The sequence below is a fragment of the Anas platyrhynchos genome, chromosome 28 (assembly GCF_047663525.1).
Source record: "Anas platyrhynchos isolate ZD024472 breed Pekin duck chromosome 28, IASCAAS_PekinDuck_T2T, whole genome shotgun sequence".
NCBI lineage: Eukaryota > Metazoa > Chordata > Aves > Anseriformes > Anatidae > Anas > Anas platyrhynchos.
This window is the reverse complement of record NC_092614.1, coordinates 237,320-255,683: the sequence shown is the minus strand read 5'-3', so window position 1 is coordinate 255,683 and position 18,364 is coordinate 237,320. Positions and strand designations below refer to the sequence as shown.

The 18,364-nt window shown below is 43.6% G+C and overlaps 2 protein-coding genes and 1 long non-coding RNA gene across 5 annotated transcripts; 1 reads left to right on the top strand and 2 right to left on the bottom strand.

Moving 5' to 3' along the window:
* Positions 1-197: 197 nt before the first annotated feature.
* On the bottom strand, positions 198-4,850 carry SNF8 (SNF8 subunit of ESCRT-II). Of its 2 annotated transcripts, XM_027445592.3 has the most exons (8): positions 4,706-4,850; positions 4,493-4,543; positions 3,935-4,073; positions 3,502-3,606; positions 1,886-1,958; positions 1,148-1,289; positions 863-937; positions 198-443 (listed from the first exon to the last, which is right to left on the bottom strand). In XM_027445592.3, the coding sequence occupies exons 1-8, from the start codon at positions 4,757-4,759 to the stop codon at positions 306-308; spliced, it is 777 nt and encodes a 258-aa protein (XP_027301393.1). In that variant the 5' UTR covers positions 4,760-4,850; the 3' UTR covers positions 198-305. The 2 variants fall into 2 exon arrangements, with proteins under 2 accessions (XP_027301393.1, XP_027301394.1); XM_027445593.3 differs by lacking the exons at positions 4,493-4,543; positions 4,706-4,850 and adding an exon at positions 4,296-4,475.
* Positions 4,851-5,151: 301 nt separating this feature from the next.
* Positions 5,152-11,016, bottom strand: GIP (gastric inhibitory polypeptide). Of its 2 annotated transcripts, none has more exons than XM_072028659.1 (5): positions 10,886-11,016; positions 9,695-9,841; positions 9,233-9,364; positions 6,307-6,399; positions 5,152-5,501 (listed from the first exon to the last, which is right to left on the bottom strand). In XM_072028659.1, the coding sequence occupies exons 1-5, from the start codon at positions 10,957-10,959 to the stop codon at positions 5,471-5,473; spliced, it is 477 nt and encodes a 158-aa protein (XP_071884760.1). In that variant the 5' UTR covers positions 10,960-11,016; the 3' UTR covers positions 5,152-5,470. The 2 variants fall into 2 exon arrangements, with proteins under 2 accessions (XP_071884760.1, XP_005026203.2); XM_005026146.6 differs by having other exon boundaries at positions 5,152-5,300.
* LOC110353903 (uncharacterized) lies at positions 5,338-15,535 on the top strand. The gene is made up of 3 exons (XR_003492692.3): positions 5,338-5,473; positions 6,084-6,492; positions 9,256-15,535. It is a non-coding gene; the product is annotated as an uncharacterized lncRNA (long non-coding RNA).
* Positions 15,536-18,364: the final 2,829 nt, after the last annotated feature.

Sequence of the window (18,364 nt, the reverse complement as noted above, 5' to 3'; positions counted from 1 at the left end):
ACTGCTGGCTCTAAGATTCATTACACAGTCACATATACATCATCTGAGACTTCAGTTGCAGTATCAGCTTATATATTTTTTCTCTTGCTGTGACAAGGTAATTAGTGTTTGTAACAGTAAGTGGTATTTCAATTCACAACAGAAGAGAAAATCTGAAGGTAAGCAAGTATGAATTAGTCCTATTAAACTTCTCAATCTAGACTTTTAAAAAAAAAATTTATTTCAAGTCCATTGTACCCGTGTTTTAGGTGATATGCAAGTAACCTCACAAGAAGAATTATATACATGCATGGAACACTTAAAAGTCAAGGTATTGCCTCCTTAGCTTCCTCTGGAGTGATCTCCTGAGAGTACAGTTCTGTAAAGAGTGCAGGCAGCCAGTACTGAGGTTCTCCAGCTGCCTGCGTATCCAGCCAGGCCATTCCTTCCTTCAGCAAGTGTTCCTGTTGAAACGGAGCAGAAACTGAGTAAAACTGAACTAAATGGCTGAGAAGCCATCAACAGGCCTCATCCCACTTTTATCGTAGGGTAACGGAGTGTGTAGAACTCAGTATTTTTACTTATCTTGAGCAGGGAAAGATACAGTTTGGATATCCAATTAAATCTACCCTGCTGTTTATGCAGGACCTGAGCTAACAAAATTCAAGTTTTAACCAAGACTAGTGAAGCCACAGGAATATCTACAACTCCTGAGACTCTACTGTCTTTAACCTATGTTTAAGTAGTATGTACCCTGCAGGTCTATCACCTGTGCATGCTATGGTAACACAACCTCACCGTAGTGTATGCAGCTGTGCTGCAGGAACAGCCACTCTACCCCCATCACTGAACTCCACTGTGCACAAGAGACCTTCATACGTACCAGTATTTGCTTTGCACGTTCCATCTCCCATTTCAGACTGGACCTGATCTCACTGACTGTTACATAGCCCTTTTTCTGAAATGAGAGAGAAAAATACTGTGTGCTTATAATCAAGTCCATAGCTGCACATGGACAATTTTGCCCACAGGTCTGATCTAATCATAGCACAAGTTCTAGATTCGTATCTGTGCTGGAATTTGCGCTTTCTACACCATGCTTTCCCTGTCATGGAAGTAATAAGATTCCTTCAGAGTGGTCGTACTTTAAAATAGCTTGGATCAGTACCTCTGCCAGCTGCAAGACGACTGTGTGATCCATGTTCAGTTCAGCTGGTACAGACTGGACCAGATATGTTCCACCAACAGGGATAATCCCAAAGCCATTTCCCAAGACCTTCAGTTTCTTGATTGCACGAAGGAGATCATCCCTGAAAAGCAAGGGTTAATGCAAGGCTTTAAACCAAGAGAGCCTCTCTCAAACTGCTTCTTTAATTCTGCAGCTGAGAAGAAGCTATAAGCTATAGCAAGTGGCTACTTGCTGCAATTTCAGGTAATCAACAGCCAAAAATTTCTTTTAGTGTTTATATCTTTGCCCCTCTACAGAAGTGCAGAGTTTCATTAAAGACATTTGTAGCATCTAAGCTGCAAGTGCTAAATCTAAGATTCAGCCCAACTTACTAATTATGGTGAGTTGGGTCCTAACATTGATTTCTGTAAGGGCATGTATTGGTCCCTTCCTTACAGCTCAGACCACAACAGCTTCAGCAGACTGTCACAGTAAGAGAGCTGGATTTGCAAGGAATTCATCCTCTCCAGCTCAAGAGGACAGTTCTTCATGCTTTAGTGCTCACTCCTGCTTTTTGAAATATTTAAGTCATTAACTACAAAGCATGTGTAAGTGGCTCAATTGCTAGAATTTGGAGTCAAATTAACAGCAGCAACTTCAAGCCTAGTTGAGATCAGTCACCCTCTTCTTCCACAAATTCTACTCGATTCCACCCTCTTGTAATATCCAGGCACTCACTGGCTTACTTCCTGAGCAAACTTCCCTCTTCCCTTCAGCACTTGTTGATGAAGTTCTTCTAGTGTTATCAGACCTAGAAGTCAACAAAAGGGGACAGGAAAACCTTACTGCACAGAAAGAGAACTACTCCAGCACAAGTAGTAAAGGCTCCTTTTTGTGTTTACCACTGAATCACCCCTGCCTTACATTATACAAGTGGGTTCTTCATTGTTCCCCATTTCAAGCCTTGGATGAGATAAGCATTTAGTCACTTCTGTTCCTACAATTAACATGCAGCACCCAGGTGCTGCCTTCTTCCACAAACTTGTCAGAGTTTCAACTGGACTTTGCTGTAGCCCACTCTTGGTCTCCGATTGCCCTTTTGGAGTGAACACCTAGTACATTTTCATTAGGCACTTACCACTAGTAATCAATGAATCATTAAGGTTGGAAAAGACCTCCAAGATCACCTGGTCCCCTACCACCAATGTCACCCACTAAACCATGTCCCTAAGTGTCACGTCCAACCTTTCCTTGAACACCCCCAGGGATGCTTACTCCACTACCACCCTGGAAAACCCATCCCACTGCCTGACCACTCTTTCAGAGAAGAAATGTCCCTGAGTTTCCAACCTCAACCTCCCCTGATGTAACTTGAGGCCATTCCCTCTAGTCCTATCACTGGTTATCTGTGAGAAGAGGCTGACCTCCAGCTCCCCACACCGTCCTTTCAGGCAGTTGCAGCGAGCAATGAGGTCTCCCTGAGCCTCCTCTTCTGCAGGCTAAGCAATCCCAGTTCCCTCAGCCACTCCTCATAAGACTTGTATCCAGGCCCTTCACCAGCTTTGTAGCGCTTCTCTGGACATGCTCCAGGGCCTCGATGTCCTTCTGGTAGTGAGGGGCCCAAAGTTGAACACAGTACTCAGGTGCAGCCTCATCAGAATCAAGTACAGGGGGCCAATCACCTCCCTGGTCCTGATGGCTACACTACTCCTGATAGAAGCCAGGATGCCGTTGACCTGCTTGGCCACCTGGGCACACTGCTGGCTCATGTTCAGGCAAGCATCAACCAGCACCCCCAGGTCCTTTTTCTCTGCACAGCTTTCAAGTCACTCTGCCCCAGGCCTGTAGCGCTGCATGGGGTTGTTGGGGCCAAAGTGCAGGACCCAGCACTAAGCCATGTTACAACTCATCCCATCCTGTCCACGTTCCTCTGCAGGGCCTCCCTACCCTCCCACAGATCGACACTAACTCTTCTAGTTATTGCTGCAATCCTTTAGAGACAATCTTACTGCCAGTCTCAAAGCAATAACTTAATGGTTTTGTACTCCTTCCAGACTGTCATTTATCACTGTTTCCCTTCCCACTGTACCAGGAGTTACAGTTTTGTTATCTAGGAAGGGCAGAGTTGGTTGATTTCTGTAAAAATCAGTGAAGCTAGGTGATTACCAGTGGTACAGTGATAAAATGTTGTAGAAACAAAACAAGCGTTTTGGGGGGTGCAATGGAGACAGAACTGTCAGCTCCACATTCTGGGAAATCTAGTAAAGAATGCTATGCTGAGCGATGAGACTCATTTTTACATGGACAAGGTATACTCCCATTCTCCTAGAAAACAGACACAGAGCTATTCTCACCTCCATTCCTGTGTTTCAGAGCCAGGCAAACTTCAATAATCTGCACGCCCAATTCATAGTAAAAGTCTCCAACTCCCAGCATTTCTGACCAGAATCCTTTACCAGCTGTGAAGCGAGAAAGGGGAAAGCGATTGGACCACTGCCAAAAACATCTTCCTTGACAGTTACGGGTACCAAGCAGCCTGCTCACAAACCTCACTGTGAGGACTCAGATGCCTCAGTGAAGAGTCTCCAATTTGGTCATCTCCACCTCTTTTGCTACCCGTTTAAGTAAATAGGGCCTACAGGCATATTATACCAATTCACAAACCCCAAGAATCAAAATGCCATTAGCTTTCCTCAAGGACAACTTCCACCAGCTCCACTAAAAACTGTTTACAACAGGACAGTAAAGCAAATCTTTAGTCGTTGACCCCTGGTGCCTGCTCCTCACATGCCAGAGGATCCACTCCAATTGTTGCGCACATATCCTGGAACTGGACCCGGAATGCTGGGCTTTTACGGATCTCTTGCTTGTGTTTGCTGGCAAACTCCTCCAAGTTGGTTTTAAACATGTCCAGCTGCTTAGACATCTGGAAGAGAATTACAGAAAACTATTTCTGTCTTAACGCTTTTTTAACACATTTTTGGTGATCACAGCCCCCATAACGCGCTAAGTGGACACCGTCCTAAAGCAGCAGTCAAGATTCACCCTGTACAAATGGCACCGGTGGGCTCAAAAAGCAGGAAGCAAGAAAGAAGCGCTCGATAACAATTCACACACACGTGCTTTAACGCCGAACATAAACCAATACCGAACAAGGGCGAAGACAAGGCTATTGCGAACCCGCGGCTGGGCTCAGGACGGCACCGGGCTCTCTGCGCCCCGCAGGCCGGGGAGGCCGCGGAGCTGCCCGGCCGGGAGGCGGGACCCGAAGCGGGACGCGAAACGAAGCCGAGGGCGGCGGCCGGGCCCACCGCCACGGGGCACGGCGCGGCGGGGCCCTCCCACCTGGGCCAGCTGGTCTTCGGCCAGGACCGTCCCTCGCTCCTTGTACTTGGCCTGCGGGAAGAGAGGAGGCCGCTGGGGAGGGCGCCGGGCGGGCAAACCCCGCAGCGGAGGAGGTGCCGCTCCTCACGGACCCGCGGCCCCAGGCGAGCGAGGAAGCCACCGGGGGGCTCCCTGCGCGGCCCGGCCCGGCCGCAGGCCCCGCCGCCCCCTCACCTCCGCCAGCTTCTTCTTGGCGACGGCGCCCGCGCCCACGCCCCGCCGGTGCATCCCGGCCCCTCCGCCAGCCGCGCGCCTGCCGACGTCATCGCCTCGCGACGCGCGGCGCCGGCGCGGGGCGGGACCTGCGCGGCCCCGCCTCGCGGAGGGGCCGGGCCGGGCCGGGCCGGGGGGGGGGGCTGCGGGGGCAGAGCCTCTGCGCCTGGGGCCGGGGCTGCGCTGCGGGAGGAGCCTGGGGGTGGTCGGGGTCGGGCCCCCGGCGGAGCCCCTGTGAGGGGGGTGCCCGCCCCGCGCGGGGCTCCGGCAGCCTCGGGCCGAGCTCAGCGACCCCCAGAACGCGGGGCGACCCTGAGGAGCCTTGTTCGGAACGACGCCTTTTGTAAAAAAAGTACTTTGGTAACGTGTTCTAGCCCGTCCCCAAATGAAGCCTGAACTAAATCTCATTGCAGCTTCAGGATAACGTCTTTATTTCTCACATTGGCAAAGCGGACAATATGCACAGAGCAGAATGAACGCCGGGGGGCTTCCTCCGGGGGGAGTCCATCGACAGAGTGAAGGGAGAGCTCCGTGAGGGTCCTGGAGTTACACGGTCCTAACGAAGCAGAAGCGGGAGAGAAAAGCATAAATCCCTGTGGGGCCACACTTAATCCATTTTATTTTGGTTTCTACAGGAAACAAAGCATAAGTTACTGGCTTCTTTACCCACCAGCCCGCTCTGATACCTTGGAAATCCGTTTTGATAGCAGGACAGACGTCTCAAAGTTAGTAAGTATCTAACAGCAAGTATCTACAGCTTTTGAGAGAAATCAGCAACTGGTTAGAGGAGAGAAATGCATTTTTTTTTTTTTTTATTTTCCCCCTCCTCTGCGGGAAAGGCTGCAGGATGAGCTCAAGAGTTAATTGTTTTCTCTGGCTTGCTTGCTTGCTGGCCACTTAGTACACATTGTCTGACCAAGGGGCATGGAACTGGCTGTAGCACAGAGCTGCCTTTTATTTCCAGCCTATCTGTGGCCAGTTCACCCTTTTTCATTCTTGTCTAACTTTTGCCATTAGCATAAATAGCTGTTCTCTCTGTTTGTTTGTTTTAATAGATGGTGACTTTGTTTCTCTCAGTCTTCATTTTACTAGAGCCCCTAAGATGGGCTCTCCATTTCCTTGAGCCTTCTCAGGACCTTCCCCTGGACATTTTGCATCCCAATTTCTTGTTGTATTTCTTTCTGAATGTCTTTCATACTTAGGTATGTTGAGTAGAAAAATAAAACTATTTTCTGTAAGTGGTTAGATGAACATCTAATTTTCTCATAAAAATAGGGAAAAGAATTTACTAACCTGCCTTCTCTAGACAGTCATAACTTGAAATTTGTCCATCCCCCAGTTTATCATATCAATGATTTGAAGATCCTCTTGCAGAGCCAAACTCTGGCCAAAGCTCTTAACTCTCCAATGAAATTCATCTGAGCTACACCATGTGAGCACTCAACAGCTATGAAAAAATGAGCACTGCATCAAGGACCTTTGGGGCAAAACCTTTGTACAATGCTGGAATGGGATCTGAAGGGATGTTTTTAACAACAGGAACAGGTAGAACAACCACTCACGTTGGTCTGCAGAGGTCAATCGACATTAGCCATGTCAGAAACTCCTGGTTCAAAACATCCTTCAAATCTTCTGAACCTTCCAGAGAAGTAAAACTGCAAGAAATGTGCCATGCCATAAAGACAGAGGAAAGGAAACCATCCAAATGTGTATATAACAATCTTATCTCCATTGCATCAAGTTCACAGGTATATTTTATTTTCCTGGTCTTCTAATACCTTTGACTTAGTGCATTGCTTGCCACCTTGTCAATCCTACCAACGTTTCCGTTTTTCTTTCCCTGCTCTTGGGAAATGAGACTGTTCTGTACCATTAGCAGTGTCAGTGGGGAGGAACTGGGGGATGAGCTGACTCAAAGAAAGAAAGCCAGGAGGATTTCTTTCTCTTCCTGGGTTGAGCATGATTCAAACCTCAAGCTCTTGTCTCAGTTCATCTTTCTTCTTTGTTCACCACTTCCTATCTCCACAGCCAAGAGGATGCATTTTCTTCTTATTTTTCAGTACTGTGCAATTCTTAACTAAATTTATTTGTATATATAAAAAACTTTTAAAATCTTAAAAGGGAGCCTTTCCTCCCTCTATAAGCTGAAACAGCCACATACAAATCTCTGCCTAGATCAAGGATTAGTTAACTAAAAAGATCTGAATCCATATGACATTTTCTTCATCATCTTTTCCTCCAGGCACCAGTTAGATTTTTGACAAGGCTAGTCATTTGCTTCTTAAGAGAAGTCCCTCTGCTGCCTCCTGGGCAGTGCAGTAGAGCCATGGACTAGGAGAGACAGTTTGAAGGAAAGGACACTATGCTCTCAGTAACTGTTTTTCTGTTCTGTAAAATAGAAGTGCCAGTGAAGAAGAGTGAATAAAGGTACAATCTTCGTGGCTGGAGGTGTTCCCCTAAGTGTAGCAAAACAACAACACAACAGCAAAAAACAACAGAACCTATTTTTGACATGATGAGATCCTGCTACAGAACACTGCTTTGATCTTGGTCAGTCTGGGATATCTAGCACTGAATATGTCTGTCAGGCTTAGGAGAAGAGAAGGAACAGTCCTGTAACACCCTCTGCCCTCCCCCCCCCCATCCTCTCTTAAACCCAGCAGGCATCAAACCAAAGGCAGAATGAAACAGCATCTATGCCCCAAGCTCACAAAGGGAAGCCTTTGTTTCTGAGAAGGACTTTTTCACCCCACATATTGTGTTGTTTTTTTTTTTTGTTTTTTTTTTTATTTGCAATTAAGGAGATTAGGGGAAACACTGCATTTTTTTTTAATATTATTATTAAATGACGCTAATCAAGCAGATTAATCTTTAGCACCAAAAGTGTGTGTCATTCCCCCTCCCTTTCCCTCCCCTCCACTCCTATGTGAGAACAGGTTAGAAAAATATCTGTCAGGAGTAGTTTAGAGCAAGCTGATCCTGTCTTCTAGGAGAGGTCAGACTAAATGACCTTTCGAGATCCAACAAAGCCCTTGTTTCTTTGGTTCTGCATTTTCACTATGACTAGCAATTCTCAATGTCTGATTTTCTGGGTGCTTGGCCTTAACACCTCTGTGAAGCATAACAGTGCTCGTTTCCCCCAAGCCTGGGTCATCCCCCGCACCCTTGTTTCTAAAGCAGTTTTCATTCAAAGGCTGTAAAAGACAACAAATGCCCTGAGATTCTTGTTCTGAGTGACTGTCCCATGACTCCCTGTAAGTTAGAGGTTTCATTCTTTTATCAAAAGACGCTAGAATTGTGCCTGAAGGATGTGAGCTATGTGCAGTAAGTGCCTGTTTTCCTTCCTGACACAGTTTTGGTACTAAGCAGCAGCAACCTGTTAGGCTTTGTAAAATCCCCTTCATGTTAAAGAAAGGAAATGTTTCCATCATTTGTTGGCTTTAAAAAAAAAAAATAAATAAAAATAGAAATTGCTTGAGAACAGATTTTTGTTTGAACTCAATTGTCTAATCTTTTTGAACATTTGCAACATGAGGTAAGATTGGGGGGCAGTGAAACACGCTATTGACAGGCTGTGGATATGCTGACACAGCACAAAGCTGTGCAGCACAGAGAAGGCACTCTCAGCCAGATGGCTTGGGAAATGAAGACACTAGCTGGAACAAGAGAGAGCACCATATGGACTAAGTTACCTTCCTGAGAGGTACCTTTTAAGAATTAGATTGCATCTCCATCATTCCTGTAACCAGTGTAGATACATCCAAATAAAACTGCAATTGTCTCCAGTGACATAGATCGAAAACAAACTGGGGAATTCCTTGAGTCACTCGGGTATCTCTACTGCATAATTTCACATTTAGATCTCATGCTTTTCATAGTAAGAGTGTGTAGCAGTGATACAATGGCAGAACTCTTTTGTTTATTTTTGCCTTGTGGGACGATTTGATCAAAAATGTTTTGCAGGAATGTATCAGTTTCATCCCAGTTTTCACTGGAAAGTTTTCTTTTGATAGGGTTTTGAGTAGAATAGAATGGAATGGTTTTATTAGGTCAAAGCACTTCAATTTAACTTCTCCATTACTGTAGTGTTAGTATGTTGCAGGAATGGATGTGCTTCAGCCCTGTCAAAAGACAGCACTGACTTTTTTAAAGTGCTGGGTTTTGATGAGGCTGTTCTCATACTTCCAAAGGGGAAAAAAACAAAACAAAACAAAACAAAAAAAAAGCACTTTATATTTTTGAAGGGTGTGTTTTGTGAGAAATTGTAAAGTTTTAGAAGCTTTTTTGTCTTGGTTATTTTTGTCACTCATGAGACAATGGCAAAATATGGAATTCCCTTTTGAAACAAAAGTCTTTTTGTTTTCCTATGCTGACAGTGTTATCACCAATTCCTGCCCTAAAACATCCCTTCAAAAATTGAACATTTGGGACCTCATCCCTCCCTCGGGGATCAGACTTTGTATTTATTTCCTATTCTGCCAATCTCACCTCTGATTTTTCTTGTTTTTTAGAAGCCAAGCAAAGAAGTCTTTGGCTTCATGGTTGTGCAGGTCCAAGCTTTGGCCATTCACAGCTGATACTTGTGGCTCAGCTTCTCTCTTGTATGTCTCAATGACGTTGCTGAAAAGGCAAAAATGGGAAGAAAGACATCAGCCTGAGATGCCACAAGAGGGTGCTGAAATGCTGCTTTTCCACAAAACCCAACTCCTTCCCACTCCATCTACCAAGCAGAGAAGAAGGCAATGTTGGATAGAGAGAAGGATAGTTGTTCTGTGTGCCGACAGACAAGAAACGCTTCAAGGAGTTAAGAAAAAAAGAAAAAAGTCCCCAGAGAATCACTGCTGCAGTCCAAGGAAAATATCCTCAGCTCTACGTTATTTTGTAGCCATCAGTTGCCTGACAACAGCTGCCAGTTCAAATCATGGGAGCGTTGAAAGTCTGTGTACTTACTCGCTTTTCTTCTCTCGCCTGGCTAGCAACCATTCCACAAAGTTCTTCTTCAGCATGTTATCCATTGTGCGGCTGTAATCACTTGCCAGGGTGGCCTCAGAGTAGCGTTTTTGCACAGGTCTGGCACTGGGAGTCCTTATACTTATGCTACAGTAAGAGTACAGATAGAGTGAGTCCTGCTCAGACAAAGAGCAAGCACTATGCAGTTTTGCTTGGGTTGCATGGGATTGCCCATGCGTCCCCTAAGGTCAGCAAAGTTTTGTGATCACTTCTAATTCTTTTTTGGTACAGGTGATTGTTCCTGCACTGTGAAGTGAAGAGTTAACTGAGAAGCAGCTAGTGATCTCATCCATTTATCTGGCTGCTAACACATTTGCTGCTCACATTTGACATCTCAGGAGGAGATGAACTTGGGATATTTGCTGATGTCTGGAGTCAGAGTAGCTTTTCTGCCATAGCCTGATGGATATAGACTTTGACTAAGTGAGAAGACACTGAGTATACTCAGATTCCCTTCTCTAGTGAGCTGCACACACAGGGCCGAGGGAATCTTCCTGTGTCCTCAAGAGCCTGAGGGGTGGACAGCAGGAGACAAGGTCCAGAACTTGAAGCCAGTGCTGGTCTGACAGTGTAGACGTACTTGGTGGCTAGCTAAGTTAGCAAAAGATATCAAGACTGACCTTTTTTTTAGTGTTATTATCTGGAATTGCAGCAACTCTTGCTGCTCTAATAGGGTTTCTTTTAGATCTTCTCATGTGGTAGTTGGAAGAATCAGAGAAAGAGATGGAAAGTCTTTATGTACCTGCTTCACGTAACTGGCCACATTTTCAGAAGCTTTGAAATATCAGATGCCCCCTAGCCTTATTCATGGGAGACAATTACATTTTGTTTCTATTTCCCAGCCAACCTTCACTTCCTGGTTGACTTCCAGCTTGTTACTCCCAACCTGGAGCAATGTAGTTTTTAGGGAAAACTTGGGAGTTCTTGGCTCTGGCTCACAGGCTTTAATTTGAGACCTCTCTTATCATTTGCTCATCTCTGTATGCTTTGCTGTCTTTCTATTATCCAAGAGCTACCTCAGGACTTATGTTCTCATCTATTTACCAAGATGCCAAGGGAAATAGTCTACTTGCCTCCAGTAGGAAGCTGGAAAAGGCTCAAAATACATTGTGGGCTTTCCAAAACACTTACCCTGAGACGTTCTCTTCCATCAAAACAAAGCTCAAAGAAGCAAAAAGCAGAGAAAGAACTTTCAAAGACATCATTTTCTTGGCTGATTTCTCTGTTCAGAAGCAGAGGGCAATCCAGATGCCTGGCCCCTGGGATACATAAGTGAATGACAGTGAACCCAGAGAGCTGGGCAATGGTTAGGCATGTGCCTGTGCTTGTAAACATGTTTCTTTCCTTGTCCTTGTGCTCAGAACAGCCTTCTCCAACCTACAAAGCTCTCCTTTGCTATTCACAGTTAAGTTACTTTTTCAATAACAATGCTCTTTCACCACAGTGGTGTTTTTTAACGTCTGTGATTTGCACACTCGTGGAGGCAAGGACATTGTATTGTTCCACATTTACAAGCTGACCCTGTGGGTACCTCATTGTGCTTTAAGGGTCAATTCAGTCTTAAGTATGCGAACAAGAACACGCATTGGATCAGGCAATTCAAGAGCAAACAGGAGTTACATCGCATCCTGCTTATCCCATACTGCAGTTCTGCAGGATTTAGCAGCCTGATCTAATTCCTGGGAAACTTTCTGTAGGGATGGATAATGCCTTATGTCAGGACTGATGCCAGAGTCAGTGAATATCTGTTATGAAAAAATATCTCAGGATAGTGACGAGATCAAATTCCAAGATTTATTAGTTTCAAGCTGTTCCTAGTCCTCATGTCCACAGTTCAGCTCGGTAGACCTTGGACATTTGAGGACAAATTGGACAAATAACTATTCCAGCTCTGCAAATTCTGTACAAAAATGGTTTTGATCAAGGCTCTCACCTCACTCTTTGTTATTAATATTTAGGGAATGTGCATTGCACTGGAGAACTACTGTTAACAGGCGTAATATAGTAAAGAAGTCTAGATCAGGACTTAGATATCCTTCAAAAATTCATTCATACATTAGTGAAACTTTACTCATAAGTAGCAATTTGCATTCTTACAACTGCCCAATTATTATTCTGGAGAAAAGAATTTGTAAGTTTGGATGTTGTTCGTAACTGAGACTTTTCTGTTTGTTTGTTTCTGGGAAGACTGACTTTTTTTTTTTTACAAATGTTTTGGCCTGATATAGGCTAAATACTAAATGTGTTACATTATCTCAGAGATATCAAATCGAGAGAAATACTTTTAAAATCAAAGGTGTTATATATTGAACAATGGCAAAACCCATGAAATATTTACAGCTAAAGCAGTAAGAGGCAAATAGTTATAGAGTGTATTAATAGGAAAAGTAGGTTTCATTATACAAAAAGCCAAGGAGTATTTTAAATTAAAGTTGAGAAAAGTGTCATGATTAAATAAGAAGTTTTCCCTCTTATTTGCTATTCATTACATATATTACTATAGTTATGATGGTGAATCTGAAAATAGCTAAGTCATTCAAGAATATTGTTCTGCTTAAGATAATTATTTATGAAAATAGGAGAGGACATATACTGTAGCCTTAATTTTAAGAAAGGGTAGCACTTATTCTCTGCAGAATTTATCTAAGCAGCAAGGAAAAACAGTCTGCATTTCTGGAGATTGTAGAGAAACCATTCCTGAATTAATACAAGACCCCTTTGCCTGTATGATACTCAAATCAAGCTTAGTTAGTCCCACCTGGTGTGTCATTACTGCTAACTGTAGCTGTCGTTACACTGTTTTGATTTTACAATTTGACTCCTTCACAAAAGGAAGAGTAATATCTACCTGTGGGATCTTTACTAGGGGAAGGTCTTCAAATCCCGTGTGCAATACTATCTGCTTTGAAAGAAGAGTTATCCCTGTTTTATTCATAGCTGAAAGGATACAAAAAGCAGCTAACAACCAATTTCTCATCATTTCCCTGTGTAGGATATGTTTAAAGGGGCAGATCCCAGCCTGAGGCTTGCCATGTACTGAATCCTCCTCTGAAATAACGGTCTTTCCCTTTACAACATGATGTGTACTGCTGTAGTTCTTTTCCACCAAACCTATCAAGGAAATTGCTAGTCGTACACCACTTTAGGAAAAACTCAGCCAAAGGTACAGCTTGTTCCTACTCTGCTATAGATACTGTCTGACACTGTCAAGCACTGCTCACTCTCATCTTAGGAAAAAGAATTAAAGAAAAAGAAAAAAGACTGATATAGAGCTTCTTACCTTTCTACTCCACTGAAGCTGCTCAGAAGATTTCAACCAGTTCTAGTGCTTAGAGGAGACCCTTCAGAGCCTTTATAAACATTAGCAGTGTGGGACCAAACCCACTTCCATGAGGAAAACAGGAAATCAAGCACCTAATCAAAGTAGCTCAAGCCCACTTAGATCTGCTTCATTAGGTCCATTGACCTGCAGAGCAGGAAAATAACCTTTAAAAATATATTTACATTAATGGCAATTACACATTAGTATATCACAAAATCAAGAATGAATGAATGTGTATTGTGGACATAATGCATATGGTATTGATCTAAACCTTAATTCCACATAACACCTCCTTCCGCAGCAAAAGTTTTATTAATATCCATCTCTTCTTTTGAGAAGCACGAGTATCATCTTAGAGAGATCCAGTTTGCTTCTTCTCTCTCTTAAAGTTCAAATAACTGTGCTAAAACCAAGAGCTTCGATTGTTATTTTTGTCATCATCAGCATTGAGTCTGGGCAACCTGACTGTGGTCTGCAATTGCCTCATGCAAACCTAGATACTGAAAGCAGTATCTACCCCCCAAAATCTGTAATCTAAGAGGACAAAATTTGGGATGGATAGCAGCAGGCAGGAAGCTATCAGGAAATAGTGAGGCAGCATTGGTTAACGAGATGGAGGGTGGTGGCACAGCAACAGCCTATATGGGATCAAGGATGGCAGCAAAGTTAACCTGAAGCACAGCAACTATTTTGACTCCTGTCCTGAAGAAGTGCTTTATTATGGTTCTGTAGCTGCTAGGGGTATGTGTCAGTAAGGTAACTGCTTCATCTTGCCCTTGTACAGCTGGATTTAGGAGAGCAGATGTACCCCAGATGTTAATTACACCATTAAAGTGTAAGGGGTTAAACCCCACTCCCACCAGTTCCGCTGCAATCCTATGCCTGGTAAGATGTTCTCTGTGGTGTCTGACCTGCCCTATCCAACCCAAGTCCTATCTGGGAGGAGAACTGGGCCTACTGCATTTTAGTATGTGAGTTCTGGTTGGGGGCTGCTCCAGGGGTGTCTCAGCTACTCCAGGATCCTTGTTGCACCCAGGTTTAATCTGTTGAAGGAACAGAGAAGGATTATTTTTGTGCTATTTTAACACACAAGCTAAGCTCTATTTGCATCTTTCCTGAAGCAGTGCCTGTGGCTGGTTGTGCTGACTTGTAAAACATAGTCCTGTCTGTGGCTTAGTTTCCCTAAGCTGCCTGGACTTTTACAGGAGGTTATCCAAGTTACAACCTTCCCCTCAGGTCTGCCAGCACTTGTTTATGGAGTTCAGCTGAGCTGCTTGGAGCAGTAACCCTGCACACCTGGATTTAGGAGGGATACGTGTGCCTATTCTCCTGGACTTGGGCTGGCTTAGCTACATCATGGATTTGTGCATGAAATAAGTAGACTTCCTTGTTGGGCTGTGCAAGAAGCAGGCCTTAGTGGAAATGCAGTAATAATGGCAAAATTGAAGTGTATCAATGATTTCAGTGTGGGAGAGGGTTTCACTGTGCTAGCACAGTGTCCATGACGTAACTTGTCCTGAACAAATGCAGAAATCCAGCATGATTGAGGTACGTGTCTCTGTGTAAAGCTTCCTACTTTGAAATTCCTTCCTGAAACATACTTTTTCTGCCCCCTACCCCCCCACTGCCCCTTTTTAAAACAAATAGAATCATAGAATACCCTGAGTTGGAAGGGGTCCATGAGAATCATGGAGTCCAGTTCCTAGGTCCTCAAAAGACCACCCAAAAAAATCAGACTATGTATCTGAGAGCATTGTCCAAACACTTCTTGAATTCTGTCAGGCTTGGTGCTGTGACAGCTTCCCTTTGGAAAAACTGAGAAATCTTGTTGAGAAATGCTGCTGTGACACACTATCAGGCATAGGTTTGCTTCAACCACCACCTGTCTTCCTACACCAGGAGTGCACAGAGTGCAGAATGAGCATGCATCCAGCTTACTGCAGCCCTCCTTGGCAGAGCAGAACTCTTGCTACTCTGTAGTTACACAGCTCCCTGGCACAACCAGCCTCCTGGGCAAAAAGTCTTGTGTCTCTATTACATTAAGATAAAGGATCAGAAGGATATTTTTAGGGTAGATTGAGATTTCAGTGCTATTAGGGAGTAATTATTACGTTCACAGGAACTACTTAACATTTACTTTAATCCTCTATTAGTACACAAGCATGCCAGTGTGTTCAAAAGCTTTTCATCCATGCAAAAACGTCATGCCTACTGTACTAAATGATGTACTGTAATAGTTACAAGTAATCAATTCACACTCCTATCACAGTTGCTAATCAATAAAGTGGAGTAGTTTAACCTGGCAGCTTTATTATATGTATTCTAGGTACTTCACTCCTAGCCAACTTGGGTATCTTGTGTCTCCAAAGTATAACCTATTTGTTTTCCTCTCATTTACTGCCTCTGTATGATGTGAAGTTAATAGAGTGAAATAAATATCCAGCAACATTAAATGTTGACCCACTGTTCACAATTATGGTTATTTCAGAGCATCTGCTCATGATCCAGTTTGGACAGCAGCATCACTCTAAAGTTTCTCACAATCTTCCAGACAATAAATAAATCAAAACCAACCCAATCAAACAAACAAACAAAACAAAACAAAAAACAGGTATACAGATTCCTAAAGACAGCTAGGCACTATCTGCATTTCATTCCATCAGTGTGATATCCACTGATCAATGTGTAAAAGGATGAACCTTTGCCTGCCAGTTCAGCTCTGAAAAGTGCAGGGGCAAGGAGTGAATTGCAGGCATAGAAAAGGGCCATGTGCCCACATTTGCTTTTTTTCCTAACGTAACAGAGGGTCTAATTAAAGATGCAAACCTTGCTCCTCTCTAGCCTTAGCCCATCACAGCTATGATATGAGATGATAATGCTATCCATAGCATTACCTGTGATCTGCTACATTCTCTAATAACAAGTGGTTTCGTGAGCTTCAGCTGGATCCTGGCTTGGAACAAAGAGCACTTCAGATTAGGTTTCATCCAGCTGGGGCAGTTGTCTACCTGCACATTAAGCAAGAGAGCTGCTGCTGCCCCATTTCACCATATTCTGCTGCAGAGCACTTAGTGAGTGTGACTTTGTTAGACAGAGTTCTTCTCTTGTCTGTGGCAGACCTGGCTTGAAAAGTTGTTTCAGGAGTTTGGGAGTGTTGGGAAGGTCACATCTGTGCTCCTGAAACACCCCTGCTCTGCTTTGAGACAATGGAACATCTCAAGGGCAACTTTGATTACAAAGTGTTTCAAGTATTAGATGTCCCCATAATCATGGAAAATAGGTCTTGAAGTGACCTTAAGAGGTCATCCATTCACTCCCCTGCTGCCAGATGGGGTCAACTCTGTTTAAGCCATTCTGAATGGGTGAGAGTCTGATCTGTTCCCAAAAGTTTTCAGAAACAGAAATACTGTGAACTTCCCAATAATTTGCTTGCCGAGTTTAGCTGTAAGCTCATATTCAATAGCACAATTTACACCTATCTTTTCCTAGTGGATATGATGAGTAAGGTTTTCCCTTTCCCTCTGGAGTAGTGCTGTTTAATTGCTGTCTTGTGTGGCACCAGTTAGGGGATCTCTTATGACAGAGAAAGATTTCAGGTGTTGCATGTGACATGTGAAAATAACACTTTCTGCTCCATTTTGTTTGCAAACATTGGGCTGATCTGAGATTCCTGGCTGTATCCAGCTATGATTGCTCAGTATTAGCATCTGCCCTACTCCTCAAATCACAGGGACAGAGAGGAAGGGAGGATTTTTAGTTGCTGTTTTCCCTCCACCCTCATCCTCTCACTGAAATCACAGACATTGGAACAGCTTTCAAACTCCGGTCCTCATTCAGGACTGTTTTTGTTCTTAAATTACCTTAGCTGCTGTCAGAGGCACAGAGGCTCGAGGCTTTTTTGTGGGGCTCATTTCTCTCCCTAAGATACCAGCTATGATGTTGTGCAGGGATGTAACTTTTACATGCTTTGGCTTTGCTCATCCTAATCCATCTTGGCAGACCACAAGGTCCTGAATATCAGCTTCTTTGTTCCAAGCCCTTATCCCACAGCACAGATCCATCTTTCCCCTCTCTCCTCCAAGGACTGCTTGGGCTCTCACTGCCTGCTCATAGCCTTGGCCAACATACATGGATCCTTTATATCAGAAGTAGCAAAGACTTCTGCCTGATCCCAGGTGCCAGAATTCTGTCAGAAGACTCATGTTTACCAAAATGCACCATAGAGGCAGCTTCAGCTTTAGCTGAAGGCAGCGAGCATTTGTCTGGTTCCTCATCTCATCTCTGGTGCTTAAACCTATCCAACATCCTCATTTAGCTGCATATGAGACATGAGTGATGTTCTGGTTAGAGTTACAGTGGATCTTTCAAGTGATGAGCATCATTTCATCCTCTCTTCTGGGTTCAAACCTGCCTTCCCTTCCTGGGCTTGCAGGAATAGATTTTTTAAATTTTTATTCTTTCACAATAGCAAAATACCAGATATGTTTTTAAATGCCAGTACTCCCTTTTAACTGAAAAACAAACAAACAAACAAAAAACTAGGGCCTTTTAAAGCTTTTAGTGTTTTCTTTATTAATTCAGCTTATTAGCATGGCTGTCTCTGATCCTTCATGACTGGTTTTTATTTTTATTTTATTTTTATTTTTATTTTTATTTTTTTAAAACAACCCCAAAACAACCAACCAACCAAAACAAAACAAAACAAAAACAAACAAACAAAAACACTCAAAACCGGGAAACACAAAATATAGGAACTATGGACTTCTACATGTCCCCCTCTGCATCTATTTCTCTTTGCTTGAATGCTTACTTTACACACCAGGAACAGGGAGCTACAGCACAGTAACTAGTGTAGCAAAAAGCTCATGTAACATCAGTGCATGACAGATTTATTTGGACCACAAAGCTGTCTCTAGAGAAAAATCCAATGGCTGCACCTTTTACCACTGTGCAGCTGTGCACTGTCATTGCTTCAAATACGTGGAGAGGTGATCTGCACTTGCTATAGCATCAAAACTTGTCCTTTTAGTTCTTTACTTCGTGGCAGCTATTTTAATATTAAACATACTTTACTCCATCTTTAAGCAAAGACAGAGCCAGAACTAAGCAGCTGGAGAGACTAGAGCAGTGGAGCTCCAGGAAAGAAGAAATAATCAGTCCTGATAAATCCCAAATACATACCAGCAGGACGAGAAATTAGACAACCCAGTCAATGGCAATGTGCCTGCCCAAGTGGCTGGTTCACTAGCATGAAATTATTTCCACCTTGTGCCTTTGCTATTCTCCTA